Source organism: Arvicanthis niloticus, chromosome X (assembly GCF_011762505.2).
Source record: "Arvicanthis niloticus isolate mArvNil1 chromosome X, mArvNil1.pat.X, whole genome shotgun sequence".
Taxonomy (NCBI): domain Eukaryota; kingdom Metazoa; phylum Chordata; class Mammalia; order Rodentia; family Muridae; genus Arvicanthis; species Arvicanthis niloticus.
The window spans coordinates 87,060,660-87,078,960 of NC_047679.1; the positions used below are offsets into that span (position 1 = coordinate 87,060,660).

General features: G+C 40.2%; 1 protein-coding gene across 3 annotated transcripts in view; it reads left to right on the forward strand.

The window, feature by feature from the left end:
- Mid2 (midline 2) overlaps positions 1–18,301 on the forward strand; it is a 97,653-nt gene that overhangs the window by 22,541 nt on the left and 56,811 nt on the right. For all 3 annotated transcript variants that reach the window (XM_076918743.1, XM_076918742.1, XM_034485463.2), the window contains exon 3: positions 7,191–7,286. In XM_076918743.1, the coding sequence (XP_076774858.1) occupies positions 7,191–7,286 (96 nt within the window). The remainder of the gene's footprint in view (positions 1–7,190; positions 7,287–18,301) is intronic.

Genomic DNA, 18,301 nt, shown 5'->3' on the forward strand with positions numbered 1-18,301 from the left:
ACAAAAGCAAGCTGAGAAGGGGGTCAAGGGTTGACTCTCACGCACTCATGGTCAGAAATTATATATGAAGGAAGAACAGATGAAAGAGAAAGAAAAATTGTAGCCAAAAGATTGACAGTGAGGAGGGGCAATGGAAGGAGAATAAAATTCAGAGGCTTTTACTCACTATGATGAGTGTTATCAAAATAAAGGCTACATTTAGGTTTATTTAGAAGGTCCAAGTGAAATTCACCTGTTTAAACTAAATATTTAGTTAACTCTGGCATGCATCCGAAGAGGAATGGAAACATGCAAAATGATTTGAGTAACATTCCTGGTCATAACAGAAGTGGAGGTTCGAGTCTGTGTTTAGTGTTTGCAGAGACATCTGAATGAAAGTGGGGTGGGGAAGGTGACAAGCCATTTCACCTGGTTTGAGAGTCTGCCATTTTCTAACAGACCTGAGGTGGAGTTGGCCTGTGTGATACACATCTAGAACATCATCTGCATCTCATTGTAGGACATGGCTTATGTCTCTACAACAGCAAATAAGTGTTGGGGGAAAGAATAAACTCTGGCATAAGGATGTGGGCTTCAGTTTGTCGACCAGATGGTGTGTTCTGTTGTTGAAAGGCCATATGTAATTGATATATAAAGTGACAGACTGAAGCAAAAGCAAAGTAAGTATTTCTAAGACAAACACTTGGGGAAAAGAAGAAGAAGAAGAAGAAGGTAGAGCATGAACTGCAAAGCATATTAAGATTCTGGCTTTTGGTTTTTGGAGGAGCAGGGAGTGTTCACATATAGATAGGATGAAAAACAAAGAGTGATGCTTTGCTTGTGGAGACAGGTTCCAACTATGTTGGCTAGAACTCATGAATGATCTTCCTGCCTCAGCCTCTTGAGTTCTGGGATTACCAATGGATGGATGTGTGTGTGTGTCCCCACAATATATACTTATATATAACTATATACATATACACACATATGTATATATCATTACATACACACATACACACATATATGATATATATATATATATATATATCAGCACTTTTTTGAAGATTATTTTTTTCTTGCCACACTGAGGTTTGAACATAGGACTTTATACATGTTAAGTAAGTGCTAGACCACTGAGTTATTATATCTCTAGACATGCTGCTGCTGCTGCTGCTGATTTCACTTCCCCCGGTTTTTAATGCAAACAGTCATTTCTGGTCCTTGTTTGTCATCTACTCCATGTTTCCCACTCTCTACCTTGTTAGTCTCTATTTCCACCCTTCTCTTGCTTTTTACGACTAAATCACATGCATGGAGATGAATGGAGATGAATGGAGATGAATGGAAGTTGTCTTAATCTTTAAAAACTTAACTTTAGGATTGATTCTTTTCTCTTTCTCACGCCTATCCTTTGTCCCAGGGTTCAGTTCCCATATTGAAGCCCCAAAGGTGTAGTCTTGCCTAGATATAGAAAATATTTTCTCTGTATCTTTTAGAAAGCTAGATAGAAAACAGGCTTTTGATGGCAGTACTGGATGTCTTAATAGAACAAACAGAAGAGCTGGACCCCTTTCTAGGCTTTAAGACTTCCTGTGTCAGTGCTCATATGTGTGTGACTACTTATGGCTCCGTGGACTGAAGCATGGTGAGTGTAGAGTCGGGACGGCTGTGTGCCATAAGAGTAACCTCTCTTCCTTTAATGAAGATGTATTTTTTTAAAGATATGACTAAGTTTATTGAGAGAATAAATATAAAAGAAAAATTTTACCTGAAGTAACCTGTATCTAAAGAAGTGAGGTGTTTTTTTTTTTTTTTAAAAAAGCAATTATTTAGGTGAGTCACAGAGGGTGTTTTGAAAAATGGGATGCTGTCTGAAAAAAGAGTGGTCTGTGCCTGCCTTCCTGGACAGAAAATCATGTTCTTTAGTAAAGGAACTGTAGCACTCAAAAAGGCCAAGCCTATACAACACAAATGAAACGGAATTAGGGTGAAAATGGAATCAGTGTAGACTGCCAATTTAGCTAACACAGGCCTCTTACGATCTCAATTATGGAAGTCAGCCAAATCATCCCTTCTTTTTGTGCTGTTTAGACACACGTACAATTTTGTGAGAGCTAGAGTGTAGTCATTAGAAGGTGAAGAGGGTCTCGGTGTTTCATACGCTAAAATGGCTTCTCACCCTCCCAAAAGGGAAACGCAGAGAGACTCAGAGGTAACCTCCTGCAGCAGGAAATGGGAACTTCATCCTGCTTTCTCTGCCAACCTCCTGTCCCTGTTTCCTCCCAGCAGACATCTCCATTCCAATCTCCCCTGCCACTTTGGCTCTCCTGCTGTGATGGTTCAACTGTTTTGAGATGTTGTGCTCATTGGGCTTGGACGGAGGGGGTTGGGGGGGGGGAACCTAGCCCAGTCATTAACTGGAATCCATGTGAAGGGAGCAAAACAAAGTGATTCTTCAAAACTGAGTTACAATAACAAAGAGACATGTTTATTTTGACATGAAAAGATTTTGTGTGCATGCACACACAAACACACACACAAATCATCTTTGTTTACTAAACATGGTATAGACAAGATAATTCCGTGGCCAAGTCAATCATGTCATTCAAACCTAGGGTGGCCCCAAAAGTTTAGTTTTAAATGATTTGTGAGTGTCGGGTATTTTGGAAAGGATGAGGAGCTAGACTGCAAAATTGCTTCAGTTCTCTGCTTCCCTCCGCATGTGTTCGTTATTGAGAATCAATTCCAATTTGAAAGGAGGCTTTCATTCCTTACAAATGACTGGAAGTAAGTAAATGTTCAGTGTTTTCCCCCAAATTACGTCTTATAATGTAAGAAAACAGTGGCAAAAAGCCATCAACAGATGGTGTTTTCATTAGCCAAAGATTTATTTTTCAAAGCATTTTTCATATTAATGAAGCAAGGTTGAAATTAGAGTCATCTTGTCAGCTCTAGAGCTGTGTTGTTACAATGGACTGGCATTCTGTAAATTGCTAGGGGGGCAGAGCAAACTAACCATTTGCCATGATTTTGTGATGGTAACCCGAGGCCTGTAGTCTAACCAGACCCCAAATTATGTATTCAGCCCTAATTTTTCTTTTCCGTAGCTTTGTACAAGCCATGAGTCTCAGTTCAGGGCCACAAATGAGGAACACACAGCAGGGATCTTAGTCCTGCTCTGCAGTATGAATTATTTATGATAAATCCATTTTAAGGCCAGTGTTAACAACAGGTTGCAAGTACTTGTTCAAAACCATCCTCCCAATGGAATCCCATGTTTGAATGGAAACACATTGTAGTGGGAAACACAGAATTTTGAACAGATTTTTTTTTTCTTTTCTGGGTTTGTCGATCAATGTCGATCAATGGGCTGTTTATCAAATATCTTAGTATAATGATTTTGATATGTGGGATTTCCATTCATCTGGGAATGTGGACTACTCAGCCAGAGGAAATCTTTGACTGATTGGATCCATTAGTGATTTCCCCTCTCTAATTTACACTAGCCCCTTTGATCAAAGTGAGCTCTGTTCTATTCACTTTATGGTCGAACTTTTGGAGAGAAGTCTAGGCTTGCAGCCTTCTGATGTACTCTGATCCCATATGATTTAGCATCTATTTCCAAAACCCTAATGAAACTCCTTGTACTCTAGTCAGCCCCTCATCTTTTAAAATAAATTCTCACATTTCTCTTGGTCTTTGTACATTTGACAGTGATCGTTCTTTTCCTGAAACCTGCTTCCCTTGATTATCCTCTGAGCTTGGCCCAGATGTGTATTTGTAACTGCCTTGAATATTGCAGAATCCTCACAACCAGTATTCCTGCCTCCCAGGCCTTCCTGTTTTTCTCTGTTCCCCATATTGCTGCTAGGTTAATATCCCCAATGATTATGTCATTTCCTTACTCAGTGCTAAGGCAAATAGGTACAAACTCATTTGTACATTCAAAATCCCCAAAACAGGGCTTCCCCCACCCCCTCCCCAGACAGGTTCTACTTATGTAGCATTGGCTGGTCTGGAACTTGCTCTCTAGCCCTGGCTAGCCTGAAACTCACATAGATTTGCATATTTTTATTTCCCAAGTGCTTGGACTAATGGTGTATACAACCATACTCAGCAAAACAGGGCTCCAAGCTCCTTTTCCATTCTTGTACCCTATGTTCTAGCCAAACTAAACTGTTTAGTGATCCCTTAACATAAACATGTATTTTTTTTCTTGAGTATGGAAGTATTACCATGTTGTTCAGTACATAGTAACTGAACAGCAGTTCAAACTCCTAGGCTCAAATTACGTTCCTGCCTCAGCTAACCGAGTAGCTGGGACCGTAGGTGTGTGCCACCACTCTGGCTGCTATAGTTTTATTTTTGCTCATCTTATTCTTTGTACCTGAAGCACCATGCCATCCATCATCTCTGTCTGTTAAATTCCTACTTGTCCTTCATAATCCATCTTAACTTTCTCATTTTTAAAGTCACTGCACCTTAACACAGTAGATGCGCAATATGTTTTTGTTGTAGTCAATCTCTGAATTTCTTCTTTTTCCTTTTAGCATCTATTTAGTTTAATGATTGTGCCTAATTCAATGATTGCTGTTGTTTGTTCCCTTTTCCATCTTCCCAATCCCTTCTATTGAGAACACAGATTTAGATGGGGAACAGAATTAAAGGAAGATGAGAAAGACACCTCAAGAAATAAATAAAAGAAAGCACAGGTGGCGGGGGTCACTCTCAGGAAAATAAAGTTAAGGTAATCAAGAAAGATCTGTGTACTAGAGACTTTTCTATTACTATAAAACACCAAGACCAAAACTAACTTAGAGAACAGAGACTTTATTTTGGTTTACAGTTCCAGAGGGATAAGAGTTCATCATGGTGGGGAGGCCTAGCAGCAAGCAGCATACATGGAGACAGGAGTAGGAAGCTGAGAAGTCACTTCTTTGTCTTTACTGAGAAGCAAAGAGAGTCAACTAGAAATGGGGCAAGGCCATAGACTTCCAAAGCTTATTTATAGTCTTAGGGGTTTAGTGCTGTGCAGAGACACCATGACCACAGCAACTCTTACAAAGAAAAACCTTTCATTGGGGCTGCCTTACAGTTTCAGAGCTTTTAGGCCATTGTCGTTATTGCAGGAAACATGGTGGCACACAGGCAAATACAGTGCTGGAAGGGTAATTGAAAGTTCTACATCCTGATTGACAGGCAGCAGGAGACTGTCACACTAGGTCTAGTTTGAGCTTCTGAGACCTCAAATACTAGCCCCTAGTGGCAAACCTCCAACGAGACCACACCTCCCTATGAGCCTATGAGACCATTTTAATTTAACCCTCACCCCCAATAATACACTTCCTCCAACAAGACTGCACCCCCTTGAACCTCTCCTAGCAGTGCTAAACTATTCAAATACCTGAGTCTATGGAAGATATTTCACCATCACAATCTGACATGAAGGGAAACAAGAGTTTAGCTGGTTCTCAAAATTCCATTTGAGAACAAGTGAAATCAGATTAGTTGGTCTAGATGTACATACATCTATATACATATAGCCTTTGTAGGACATTTAAATAACAATGAACATCAAAGTTATTAAGGAGCCATAACTACTTACTAGACAGGAAAGGATCCAAGATCATGAGTCCCCTCTCTTTGTCTCTATTTCTTTTCTCCTAGTGTCCTTCCAACTCCTCCTTTCAATAGAATGAACTTTGAACAGCTATAAATCATAGCAACATGAAGACAACAATGAAACAGAGAGCATGACGCAGGAAAAGAATAGGACCAGAGTGAGGGTCAGGAAATTGGGGTATTATGTTTGGAACAGATTTGGTGAGGTATTGAGATAGTGAACAAGAAAGGAATATATACTCAGACCAGGGGAAGCAGCTCTCAAAGCTAAAATTTGGAGATAGGGAAAGATGAGCATCCTTGATCAATATAGAGAGGCATATTTTAATTTTCACACAAGGAATGGGAGAGAGTACCTTGCTCAACTGAAAACATGTTACAATTATATGTACTAGTAAAACTATGTTATGTTCAAGATACCTGCCAAGTGTTTCTGATGTGGACCTAAAAGGAGCTGTGTACCAGGAAATGATGGTAAATAGTTATTTTCTAGATATAATCAGGCTTTGTGATTGAATTGTTTTGCATCTATGGAAAGAAAATCTGTGAGTTACTATACACACACACACACACATACACACACACACACACACACACATACATACAAATATATTAAATTGTCTGGCAAGAAGCAATCATTCAATAAACTATGGGTCTGGAGAGACAGTTCAGTTGGTAAACAGCTTGCTATGTGAGCATAAAGACTTGAGTTTGATCCCCAGAATCCATGTAGAAATCCTGGGTATGGTGGCATAACCTTGTAATCCCAGTGCTGGGGGTGGGGCAGAGACAGGCTGATTTCTGAGGCTCACTGGCTAGGCAGCCTATCCTAATTGGCGAGCACCAGGTCAAATGAGTATCTTTTCTCAAAATGCAAAGTGGGTGACTCCTGATAAATAAAAATCAAAGTTGTCCCCTGTCTCCAAAAGCATGTGTGCACACATGTATGTGCACTTGCATACCTCACATGCACACATACACATACAAATTATAGTTTTGTTAGTCTATTCATGCATAAAAAGCTGATATTAATACCTTACTTCTCTTATACTGCTGAACTTTTTTTTGAGAGCAAGAGGAGATGACTATGAAATGGTTTGAAAAGTTAGAGGTAATATAAAAAAAAAAAAAAAAAAAAAAAACTTTAGGTCGTCTTAATGTCAGTAAATTCCTATACCAGTCTACAGAGTTATGAGTGGCACCTCTTCCTCCATCAGGGCAGATGCATACATTTCTTGGCCTGTAGCGGACTTGGTAATTTTGAAATGTGACTCCATTGAGCTGATGGTGTGTCTCAGCAATAAAGCATTTGCTTCACATGTGTAAGACCTTCAGTTCTGTATCCATGGAGGGGCATATACTTACAATTCTAGGACTTCATGGGCTGAGGCAGGAAGATCACTGTAAGTGTAAAGGCAACATGGGTTATATGAAGAGCCATTTCATCTTTGTGCCTCCTCCCTGAGAAAGAGGGAGAGAACTCAGTCTTTTGGCTGATGGACTTCCATATTATATTGGTTCTCAAGTTCATTGTTCTTTTCCCCCCTTTCTCCTTTTTCCTGCTGGCTTCATACCCTCCGTGATGGCAGCAAACTCTCGAGATGAACCTCACCAACCTGGTTAAGCGCAACAGTGAACTAGAAAATCAAATGGCCAAACTAATACAGATCTGCCAGCAAGTTGAGGTACGTACCAGTAACATCTGCAATTCTTTCATGGGATCTGAGCTGGGTGATCTGTGGAGGGACTTTGATTTTGCCAGATTGTAGCTTAGCCATTTGGGGTGAAGGACTGAGCTGTAGTGTAGATGATCTTTCATGCCCTTAACAATTTTGTTCTAAGAAATGTCAAAGATGGGTGATTTTTCAGATTTGGTAATGGTGATAGTTTGTGGGGAACAACAGATGAAAGGGAGCTCTCGCCTCTTCGAACAGTAGATGGTATGAGAGCCATCCAGGAAGTGATTCTTCATCAAACTGGACGTTATCACTTACAAAGTCATTACTGTACAGTTTGGGAATCATGAATCCTTAGGGTGGGGTGATGTTCACTCGGTAAACATTCTTTCCAATCATCACTACTTCCCCACTGCCTAGCTTCTTTTCCCTTCATCTCATAGCCCTGAACCATGCTGTATCCTCACTCATCATCTTGTCATTTAATTTTGATTTTCTCTACTTAGTCTTTTTTGTTATCAACAAATACTTTCTATGATTAAGTTGTCTGTGAATTATGAACTGCTGTGCAAGTAAGTCTAGGGTTTAAAAATATTACAACATTGAATATTAAAAGAGCTTAGATGAAGGGTTCAGTGCTTCTTGGCAGGAAAGAGTAATAGAAAGGTGTTATTCTCTTTTCTTTTTCTTAAAAGCATATAGGAAACTCCTTATATATTATTTTGTTTTGTGTGAATTTATGTATTAATTGTTAATAATACTTAAAACCTAAAAATATACCAGTAAAATATAGGATTTCTCATGGGCAGTAATTGGGCCATTTTTTCCTAATTCTATATAGAGTCTTATAATTCACTCTTGTGTGGCAGATAAATGCAAGAGATCAAGTTTTTTATTTTGTCTTAAATGATGAAATAATTTGATCACCATCCTAGTTCAAGGTTCCTCTTTAAGACTGAGGAATATCTCCTAAGGTAATGAGTCCTTATGAATAAGTAAATCCATATCCCCCAACTGTTTGGTCTTCTTATAGTCTTGGGTTTCTTCTATGAGAGTGAACACACTTGAGTGGTGAACATCTCTACTAGTGTAATCCGCACTAGGCATCACTCTGTATGGAGTATGTGGGGTACAGGTGACACTCATATGTAAAACTGTAGAATGGGATGGTGTGAGTGTAGGGAGAAGCAGAAAGAATGAGATGAAGCAGCATTAGAGTGTGTTAGTTGGAAAACTGGATTCCCAACTTGCCTCTTCTATGAACTAACTGGGTACATGAGTGCAAGTGGTTAGGACCTCTGCACCAGCATCCTTCCCTGAAAAAAATGTAAAGTTGAAATGACACCGTGTTTTTTTGCTGTCTTTCCAGATATCATAGGTCATGGATCTTTCAATGGTTACTTTATTTTGTTCTTTTTCTGTGGTGCCTCATTCTTTCCAAGAAGGGAGAGACAAAGTAGAAAGTTATTATTTCCAAGTAGTTTCAACCAGTCAGAATCCCTCTGTGTTACATTTTATCAAAGCTTCTGATTTTGCTGTTAGATTATAGTGTAAGAAATCTGCACTGCCAAAGGGACAAGAGAATATTGTGAGCAGAAGATTGGATAAGGGGTCCCTCAGCTTAGAATTTGCATGATTGACATTGGAGTAGTAGATAATAGTGAATAAAGTGTGGTTAAAAATAAAATGATCATTGTATTCATTCTAATCAAAAGACTATTAAGAATAGAGAAAGTAATAGTCAAAAAAGCAAAGTTACACTTTATCTCATTGCTCTTTCATGTTAGAATCTCTAAAATCTCCTTTTCTGTCCTGGGAAATTTATCATCCTGGCCAGCCCAAGTATACCTAAGTATAGCACTCTTCCATCTGTTCGCAGACCATGCTAGAAACCAGCTCCTACTTATTTATGTATTTATTTATTTATACTTCTCTCATATATTACATCCCGACCACAGTTTTCTCTTCCTCCTCTCTTTCCAGCATCCCTTCTATCCTCTCCTCTCCATCTACTTTTCCTCTGTTTCCATTTAGAAAAGATCAGGCCTCCCAGGGATATCAACCAAACATGGCATATCAAGTTGGAATAAGACTGTCCTCTCCTATTAAGGCTGGACAAGGCAACACAATAGGAGGAAATGGGTCCTAAAAGCAGGCAGAACAGTCAGAGACAGCCCCTGCTCCCACTGCTAGGAGTCCCACAATAATGTCAAGCTCCACACACATAACATATATGCGGAGGACCTAGGTCAATCCTATGCAGGCTCCCTGATTGACAGTTCAGTATCTGTGAGCCCCTACGAGCCCAGGTTACTTGATTCTGTAGGGTTTCTTGTGGTGCCCTTGACCCCTCTGGCTCCTTCTTCCCTTCTTCCACAGAATTCCCTGAGCTCTGCCTATGAAACTAGTTCTTTTTTATTATTTGCACTGTTCTTTTGATATGGTAGCAGCAGGCCTCATAAAACAATCCATCATTGTGTTAGTAGGAGAGAATGCACTCTGGTCATTGGATAGCAGGTGTTTTTTCTTTCTTTGGGTGCCAGAACACATGCCAGGCAAGTGCTATACCATGGAGCAACATCACAGCCCAAGAAGTGATAGTTAAAGTAGCTTACTAACATTAGTGTTTAGACGTTAACCTGTGCCTTAGGAAGTAGTGCTAGTACTACCATGTGTAGTAAAGTAAGAGGGAATCCTATGGTGATCCAGCAAGGTAGCTATTTAAGTCGCACCCTTAGAGATGATTGTTAAATCCCATTATATGAGCCACTGTCTGATCTGGCTACACAAAAGATCAGCTTTTGTTACTAACTTTTTATAGATGTTATCATTTTAGGTACAGGCTTCGGCATACTACCTACACACTGTAAAAATCTACTCTGATATGGTCACACCTGTTCAGGAGCTATAGGTAATGGAATAAAAACACTGAGAACCAATAAAGACCAGTGAGAACATTATGCTATGTTTTAGGAGTTACTGCATAGTCTGTTCAGTTTAGGATTCTGTTCTGAATGAAGTTGGGAGGAGTGGTAAGGAGCTGACAGTGAATCTGGTAGGCGTTGGGGGAAAGGGTTTGCAGGTGAGTGTGATTAGAGTACATTGTATGAGATTCCTAAAGAATTCATAAGATTCTTTTATAAGATTCAGTCCTGGCCAGGGCGCCTCTAAGATGGTACATGGCTGTTCTTTATGCCAGCATTCCTTCTGAAAGCTTAGAGATATGCCCTTACCTTTCCCTTTAATAACAGGGAACATCCAGACTACCTATTATAGTCATTCAACACAGAGCCTGTATGTCCAAAAGGCTCCAGGACAAACCTCAGGATTAGTAATGCAGTGAAAGGAGGGACTTGAGATTTCAAGAATACCTGTAAGTACTTTATACACTGAAATAAATAGTAGGATAATGCTAATTATGAGAGCCAGACACTGAATGGTGTCTGGACTTTTCCCCCATTTTATCTTATCCAGATTTGTCTGTAGAGAATGACTAAGTACTTCACATTGGGCGGTGGTGGAGGATGCCAGCTACTCTTGGCAAGAGCAGGAATAGGTTCTATTCCTGCCAAACCTGTTCCCCTTCCTTATTGTTGGAGAGTGTTTTTGTCACAGATTGACATTTCATAAAGAGTCCATAAATACTGCCTCCCATCCTAGTTTTTCTTTCTGTTCCCTATTCTCCTCAGAGAGTAAACAAAGCTGGAGTCTTCCTATTATTATAGAAACAGATTAAGGTCACCACAGATTTATTAGCAGAATTTCAGTTTATACTTTTGGCTCAACTTACACAATTCCCAAAAGAGATAGTTGAAAATCATTTCATTGGGGACTGGAAAAGAAGTAGTTGAAAAACATGTCATGGGACTATGCGGATCCATAGCTCTCCTTTAATCTGGTTAAGGAAGGGCATGCTTTGACCTTGATACTCTGGCCACTTGAACTCTATATTTAGTTCTTTGTTCTGGCTCATCAAGCATCCTTTGTTTATTTTTCCAAAGGAAATGTCTGTATAACGCATAGCTAAGGGAAAATGTATACCAACAGATGGTTACTTCCTTTTGGCATTCCTGAAAATTTGCCAGAGAAGAAAATAGTTAACTACGTACCAGTCAGTGCGTCAATGGTGTTTCTTGTGCATACGCTATGTATGTGGTGTGCTGAAAGGTTTAGAGAATACAAAAGAAACACTTGGCTGGTGATCTCGATGGACTTACAGTCTGGCTAGGGAAAGTACAACCTTTGGTAAGAAGAGAAGAGTGTAAATCAGCATGCAGTGTAGAGAGTACAAGTGAAGGTAGTGTATCCAGTCCCACTTTTGTTCTGAGGTTCTGGACCCTGGGCACCTTAAACAAACACTTTCCTGAACATTTTGTGAGCCAGTTTCTTTTACTCTTCTCTCAGCTGCTACAATACACGCGCTAGTCCACCCTAGAAGCTCTGGGAGCTAGTTGATATCATCTGGCTCTTTTCAAGCCTTTCACGGGGCTGGGTGACACTGCAGTGTCGGGACAAGGGACAAGGAAGAACAAAGGAGCTGGAGAGAAGGCACTAGGACAGAGTGGTGGTGGTGGGGAGCACTTCCGTTGCATTGAGGAATTTAAGCTCTATGTCTCTTACCAGTTCTTCATTGCAATGGCTATTTGGAAATCTCTATCTCTTTGGTCTTGAAAATTGAGGAGGCTTTCTGTTCTCCATTTCTGCTTCTGTTGCTTGGATACTTGGTTTAGGATGGGCAAAAGTGTCTTTAACTGGAGTCTGACCATTTCTTTGAGTGGAAAGAAAATAGATATTTTAAAGGAAATTAATTTTTTAAAAGTAGTGCTATCATGATTTCAGCAGTGATCCTTAAATACATGAGGTAGTTGAACTAGAAGTAGGAGTAGAATCTAAGTCATTTGAACACACACGGAGGATATAATAAAGGATATAATAAAAATGAATGAGTAATTACAGCGAAGTGCATCCAATCAGGGAATTTTTTTTAATGAGAAAACGCATTTTAGCTAAATGCTGAAGGAGGAAAAAAATAGCCCTCTGGAGAGGCAGCCAACAGAGATATTAATGAAGGTGCAAATGTCAGCTTGCAGGGGAAAATGGTACCTATGCTCTGGGTGTATAACAATAAATAGAAAATTGTTCATGCCTCCAAGGCCCATGCAGATTGGCTGAGAACCTGTCAGACAAAGTGGTAAATTGAATGTGAAGGAATCCTTGTTGTAATGAAGACAAATGCAAGATGACAGGCTGGCATAGAGGAAGAAACATCCAGGGGCTTAGAAAAGGATGCAGAATAGAAATGAAAGTGGACTTACCTTGAAAATGAATAAACTTTTGCCAACAAAAATGAGGTAAATGATTAAGGGGCTGAATGCAGGAATATAAAGAGTTGATCAGCATAGAGATATTCAGTGGACTAGCAGAAATTCAATTCTACCAAACCTAAGATTTGAGAACCGTTGCAAGAGGCAAGCCCGAAGAAAATAGCTTGGACCTAGAAAATAAAGGGCTTTGTACACCATGGGCAGATAAAGTCTAGACTTTATTCTCAGGAGTCTGAGGATCTGTGAAATGATTTTAAGCAGATGACTAGTGGGGTAAAATCTGTGCTTAGAAAAATAGCCAGGACTGTGGGATGGTAATTGGAGCAGGAGTTGAAGGTCACAAGTGACTACTTTGATTGTTACTGATACAGGGAAAGTCTATCACCATACCACTGTAAATCTACAGGTCTTATTTGACATAGGGAAAGAAGGGTCTTCCAGAGGCAGTGACAGTCAGGTTAGGAAGGAAGGATAAAATCAAACCTTTTGTAGAAGGTAGAGTTAATATTACTTGTCTATGCCATGGATGACTGGGTGTAAGGGAGTACTAGGGTAATCCACAGATTAGTTCTTCCTTGGGTGACTGAATGAACACATCTATTCCTTTTAACTAGATGAGGAAATACAGAAGGAGTTCTTTTTAGACATTGGTGGTTTGTTGTGCTTGGATAAGAAAGTCGGATAGGAAATGCCTGGTAAGCATCTGGCTGGCTGATTCTGGATGTCAGGAGAGAAGTCGTGGAAAGAGGAAACACTGGAAGTTACCACTATCTAAGTAGCACTTGAAGCCACAGAGAATGTGCAGGAGAGGCAAATGTTTTGCCTAATTGTTTGTCATTCAGAATAGAGCAACAAAATAACCTTCCTCAAGGAAATAGACTGGTACTTTCAGTGAGGTTACTAGGGTATGGTATGCATTTAAAACTTCAGTATCAGAAATGCATTATAAATCTGTGGAAAGAACTAAATGTTTACTCTGGGAAGGAGTGGAGAGAAAATGGAAGGAACAGTGGATGGAGAGGATGAGAGCTATCAGAAACAGACACAAAATGTCAAAGGAAAAGAAGCCTTCCTGATGTGGAAGTTTGGATAGAGTCAATTGTTATGGAGACATCAAAGAAGATACTAATGATCTTTGAAGGAGAAGGGAACATGCAAAGAGGAGGCTGGAAGATAGATTTACAGGTCAAGGAGAAAGCGAGCTGTAAGGAGATGCAAGGTGAAAGTAGCTTGATCTTGAGAGAGATGGACTGGCAGTTATTATCCTTTTGACATGCAGAGCAATTGGACACATACACAATCTTCTAGCTGTTTATTGTTCTTTTTCTGGGTAAATAACAATAGGATCTACGACTGCCGAACAATAGGAATCAGATCATCTACTGCTTCCAATCATGCGTGCTCAACCTCCCACTCCCGATTTAACATCCAGCCACCCTTCCCACACAGGACTATCTTGCCCAGCTCTAAAGCTTTCAGTGTTACAGCTTGCTTCTCCTAGACGTGCTATGTAGGTCCTGGATTGCAGTATGTTATGGTAGCTTTGGAGCTGAATGGACTGCAGCACTAGCAGCATAACATTAGGACACACAGGTTCTCTGAACCTCAGTTTCATCCGCTATACAATTTCTACCGGTGCTTTGAAAGGTAGGGTAATTTGGGTAAAGCACCCATGACTCTGTGCCTGGTATAAGGTCAAAGATCCATAAGTGATGATTGAAGGAAGATGGGGAGGGAGAGAAGGGGAGAGATTGAGAGACAGAAAGGAGGGGGGGGAGGTAGGTAGGAGCACAATTGTCAACAGTGGTAGTCTCCTTAGGGTACCACACTTATTGCCAGAGATTTCTCTCCTTGGCCTGGGTTTGCAGACATATTTATTACTATATATGCTGGGTAGATGAACTTCAGTCATTCCAATGAGGCTTCCAATCAATTCCAAGCTCAGCAAATATACACCGAAGCCTCCCTTGGGGAGACATGGTGGTAATGAAACACCTAAAAGTTTAGGTAACACCTAAAACTTGGGTATCTCAGTCCCATGGCGCTTTTACTAAAACTGCATGTAACTTCTACAACCATGACAAACTAATGTGTTACCATCCATGAGCTGGGACTTGTCAGCTTTCAAGTTAAGTAGTTTTTATTTAGTAGGTGAAAGTTCACTGCCATTCTACAAGAATAACTAAGGGATTCTTTCCATTGACACTTAAGTAAACTTGTCTATTACCATGCCCAAATGCCTCTAGATTACTGCCTCCGAGGAAAGGCAAAAGAAAAGTTTTAGAGACGAACAAATGCTTTCAGCTTCAGTAGTGTCAAAAGACAGGGAATTATTTGGGATTTAGTGTTTGTTAGACAAAAATGTTCAGTGAGCATTTTTATAAGAGATGGAAGAGCAAGACAAGCACACTTGATAGATCCCAGGAAGGACTTTGGGCTACCAGTGTGTTGTGAGAACAAAATACCCCTTTTGAAACCGCTGTGGAATTACAGGTGGAGAAAATAGTTTCCACGAACAATGGAAAATAAGTGCATACTGACCTAGTCAGTCTATTCAGCAGTGACTAATTCGGAGTATTACATTCAATCTTATTAAGTATATGGCAGTTGACATTTAATATAGACGAATAAGCTAAATCTATTGTGCAATCTGAAGTGTGGGCACAACCTATTTTTATACTACAAAAGAAAACACTTTATAATTTTTCAGGCACCTAATGCATTCAATCCTTCTTCAAAACTACTTTGTGACAGTCCTTGATGTATTTGGAGTAAAATAACATTTTTGAGCATGTTAAGTGTTGCAGTGGGAATATTTTGAGGGTACAGACACATGATGAGGTTTAAGCATAAAATGGATTTAGATTAATACTATTCCCCAACTTCCATATATTAGGGCAGGTAAGATTTCAAGTGTGGTCATGTCTTCTTAGCCAAAATAGTACATAGAGGCATACATTTTCAGTCTGCTCTAGTACAGTCCTGTGATAGGACAAATCTCATATTGTAGTCCCATTTCCTTTTTGCTTACTGTCTTAGAGTTTTACTGCTGTGAACAGACACCATGACCAAGGCAACTCTTACAAGGATGTTTAATTGGGGGCTGGCTTACAGGTTTAGAGGTTCAGTCCATTATCATCAAGGCTGGAGCATGGCAGCATCCAGGCAGGCATTGTGTAGGAGGAGCTGAGAGTTCTATATTTTGTTACATAGGCAAACAGGGGAAGACTGTCTTCTAGGCAGCTAGGACAAGGATCTTAAAGCCCATAGCCACAGTGACATACCTACTCTAACAAGGCCATACCTCCTGATAGTGCCACTCTCTGGGCAAAGCATATTATACAAACCATCACACTTGCCTTCCTCCCCTATTTCCCAGTACTATAAAAAAAAATCCCAGAATTCACTAAATGACTAGAATATTTGTATAATTTTGGTCTTTCCTGCTTAACTCTTCACACTTGGTCCAGTTTCTCCATTTTTAATTAGAATACTAGCAGTTGAGCTAAAGATCTATCCAACCTGCCTTGTACTCTTGAATACCTCTAGCTCTTATCTCCAGTTTCTCTTATATCATCTCAACCTAAAGGGGAAAAGTTACTTTGGCTTAAAACTAAAACAACCACCATGACAACAGTCATGTATACACCGCTGTCAAGACATCCTTTTTTAAAAATAAAATCTCTGTCTTTCAAGAGAAGTCCAGCTGCATGGTATGCTTAGCAGGGACTGGGAAGGGAGTTGTATTTGAATAATTTATTCTTGACACTGTGCTAGAGGCATTCTTGTTTCCATCCTCAGTATTTGTGATGACCTTGTGATAGAGTAGGTGACATCCCCATTTTCAAGCAATGAACCCAAAGGTCAGAGAAATGAAATGCCTTACTCAAGGTCACACAGTAAGCTGAGGTGCAGTTCTAAATCTCTGGCTCCAAACCTTCAGTACATTGCGCTGTACTTTGCAGCTTAGAAAGCCTGTTTGTTCACTGGCCACTGGTTTGTGTAGGGAGACAGCTCTGGAGAGCATACTTTTCCCTCCACTAAATCTATGACTCTCTAGAAGAACAGATGGTATGCTTGGGGCCTTGGCATTCCTTAATCTGAGCCTCATAGACATGCATTCTTGCCTTTGGTCTATCTTTGACAGCCTAGTTTATGTCCCATATCCTAAGAGCCTGTCTTGGGGGAGGAAGGAGAAGGAGAATAAAGGAGGCCTCAGATTCATACTCTTATTGCTTAGATTATTTGGGGACCATGCAAGTACAGAACATAAAGTAGTCAGCTCTAGGTATTAGCACTGTCCCACCTATAGTCTGTCAGTTTACTCTGGGATCTAGGCTGGCTTGTTGAAATTGCCTGGCAGTGTCCTTCTGCTAAAGGCTGGGCATGATGACAGCACAAAGGAGTGCCTTTGAGACACAAATTTTCTAAACAGTTTCAAAGAATTGGCAGTGAAGAGGTGTTGCCTCAAGTATACTTAATATTATCACGTTGAAAACAGACTCTAAAAATAAACACATCACCACAGTGAAAGCATTTAGATTTTCTCTGCAAGAGTGAATGTGTGTGTCTCTCTGTGTGTGTGTGTGTGTGTGTGTGTGTGTGTGTGTGTGTGTGTGAGAGAGAGAGAGAGAGAGAGAGAGAGAGAGAGAGAGAGAGAGAATATGAGGGTGGTAGTGGTGAATTGTTCTTTGATGGAATGGTAATTGAGAAGTTTATGAACACTGACTGAGTACATTAGCTACTTACTTCCTCAGCTCAGAAAGGTGATTCTGTATCTCAGCCCATGTGACAGCTGAGCATTATTTGGGCTTGCTTTCCCCATAGTGGTCATCTCTCTAGCATGTATCTCAGTACCCTTGCAACAATATTACAGGTCTCCCTACTTTACAGATGGCTGCCTGGGTGTTCTACTTAGTGCTTTGTGGAGAAAGGGGAGGTGTAAAGAAGATCTATGTGAAAAGGAAGCAATTGGCCAGAGATGTTTGTGTTTGTGTTTGTAGATATTGCTTTGACCCTTGGATTTTCTTTCCCTGTAGAGGGTTCTTTCAATTCTTTGTTTCAATTCCTTGGTGTTTTCTTTATATAAGGGAAAAAGGTAGAACAACACTGGAAACACGTGGCCTTTGCTTCTTCTAGTCGAAAATCTTGTCTCCTGTGCACAAAGCTGACTTGCCCCCTGCAACTCCTCATTCTCTCTTATATACCAAGCATATTTCACCGTCTCCTCACTAAAATCAAAGGCCAAAAATGGTTTTGGAATAATTTTAAGCCTATAAGGCTTTTCCTCAAAGATCCATTGTACCAATTGGAGTCCATGTTTGTACCCTTTGTTCTTCAGATACAACTTATGTACAAGTAAGCATGCATTGGAATGGAACAGCAGGCATCTGAATGTCAAAGATGTCTTAGTAATAAAACATTAGGTCCAGGGAAGTGGCAGGACTAGATAGGGAAGAAGAACAGTGGTAGCTAGAGAGAAGGATAGTGTAAAAGGAATTTGCTTTGTTTAAGTAAATATGCTACAAAGTTCTTGCCAAGTTCCTTGCTTGGGGGGGGGGGGGTTCTAGCATCTGAAGGGCCCTGAGTCTTTAAACCTGCTGGGGGCTCTTCTAGGTTTCTGATTGCTGCCTGGTCACTAGCCAAGAGCTCCAAACGAATTCAGGAGGCGTTTCATTGGCTTGTCAATGGAATGGAATT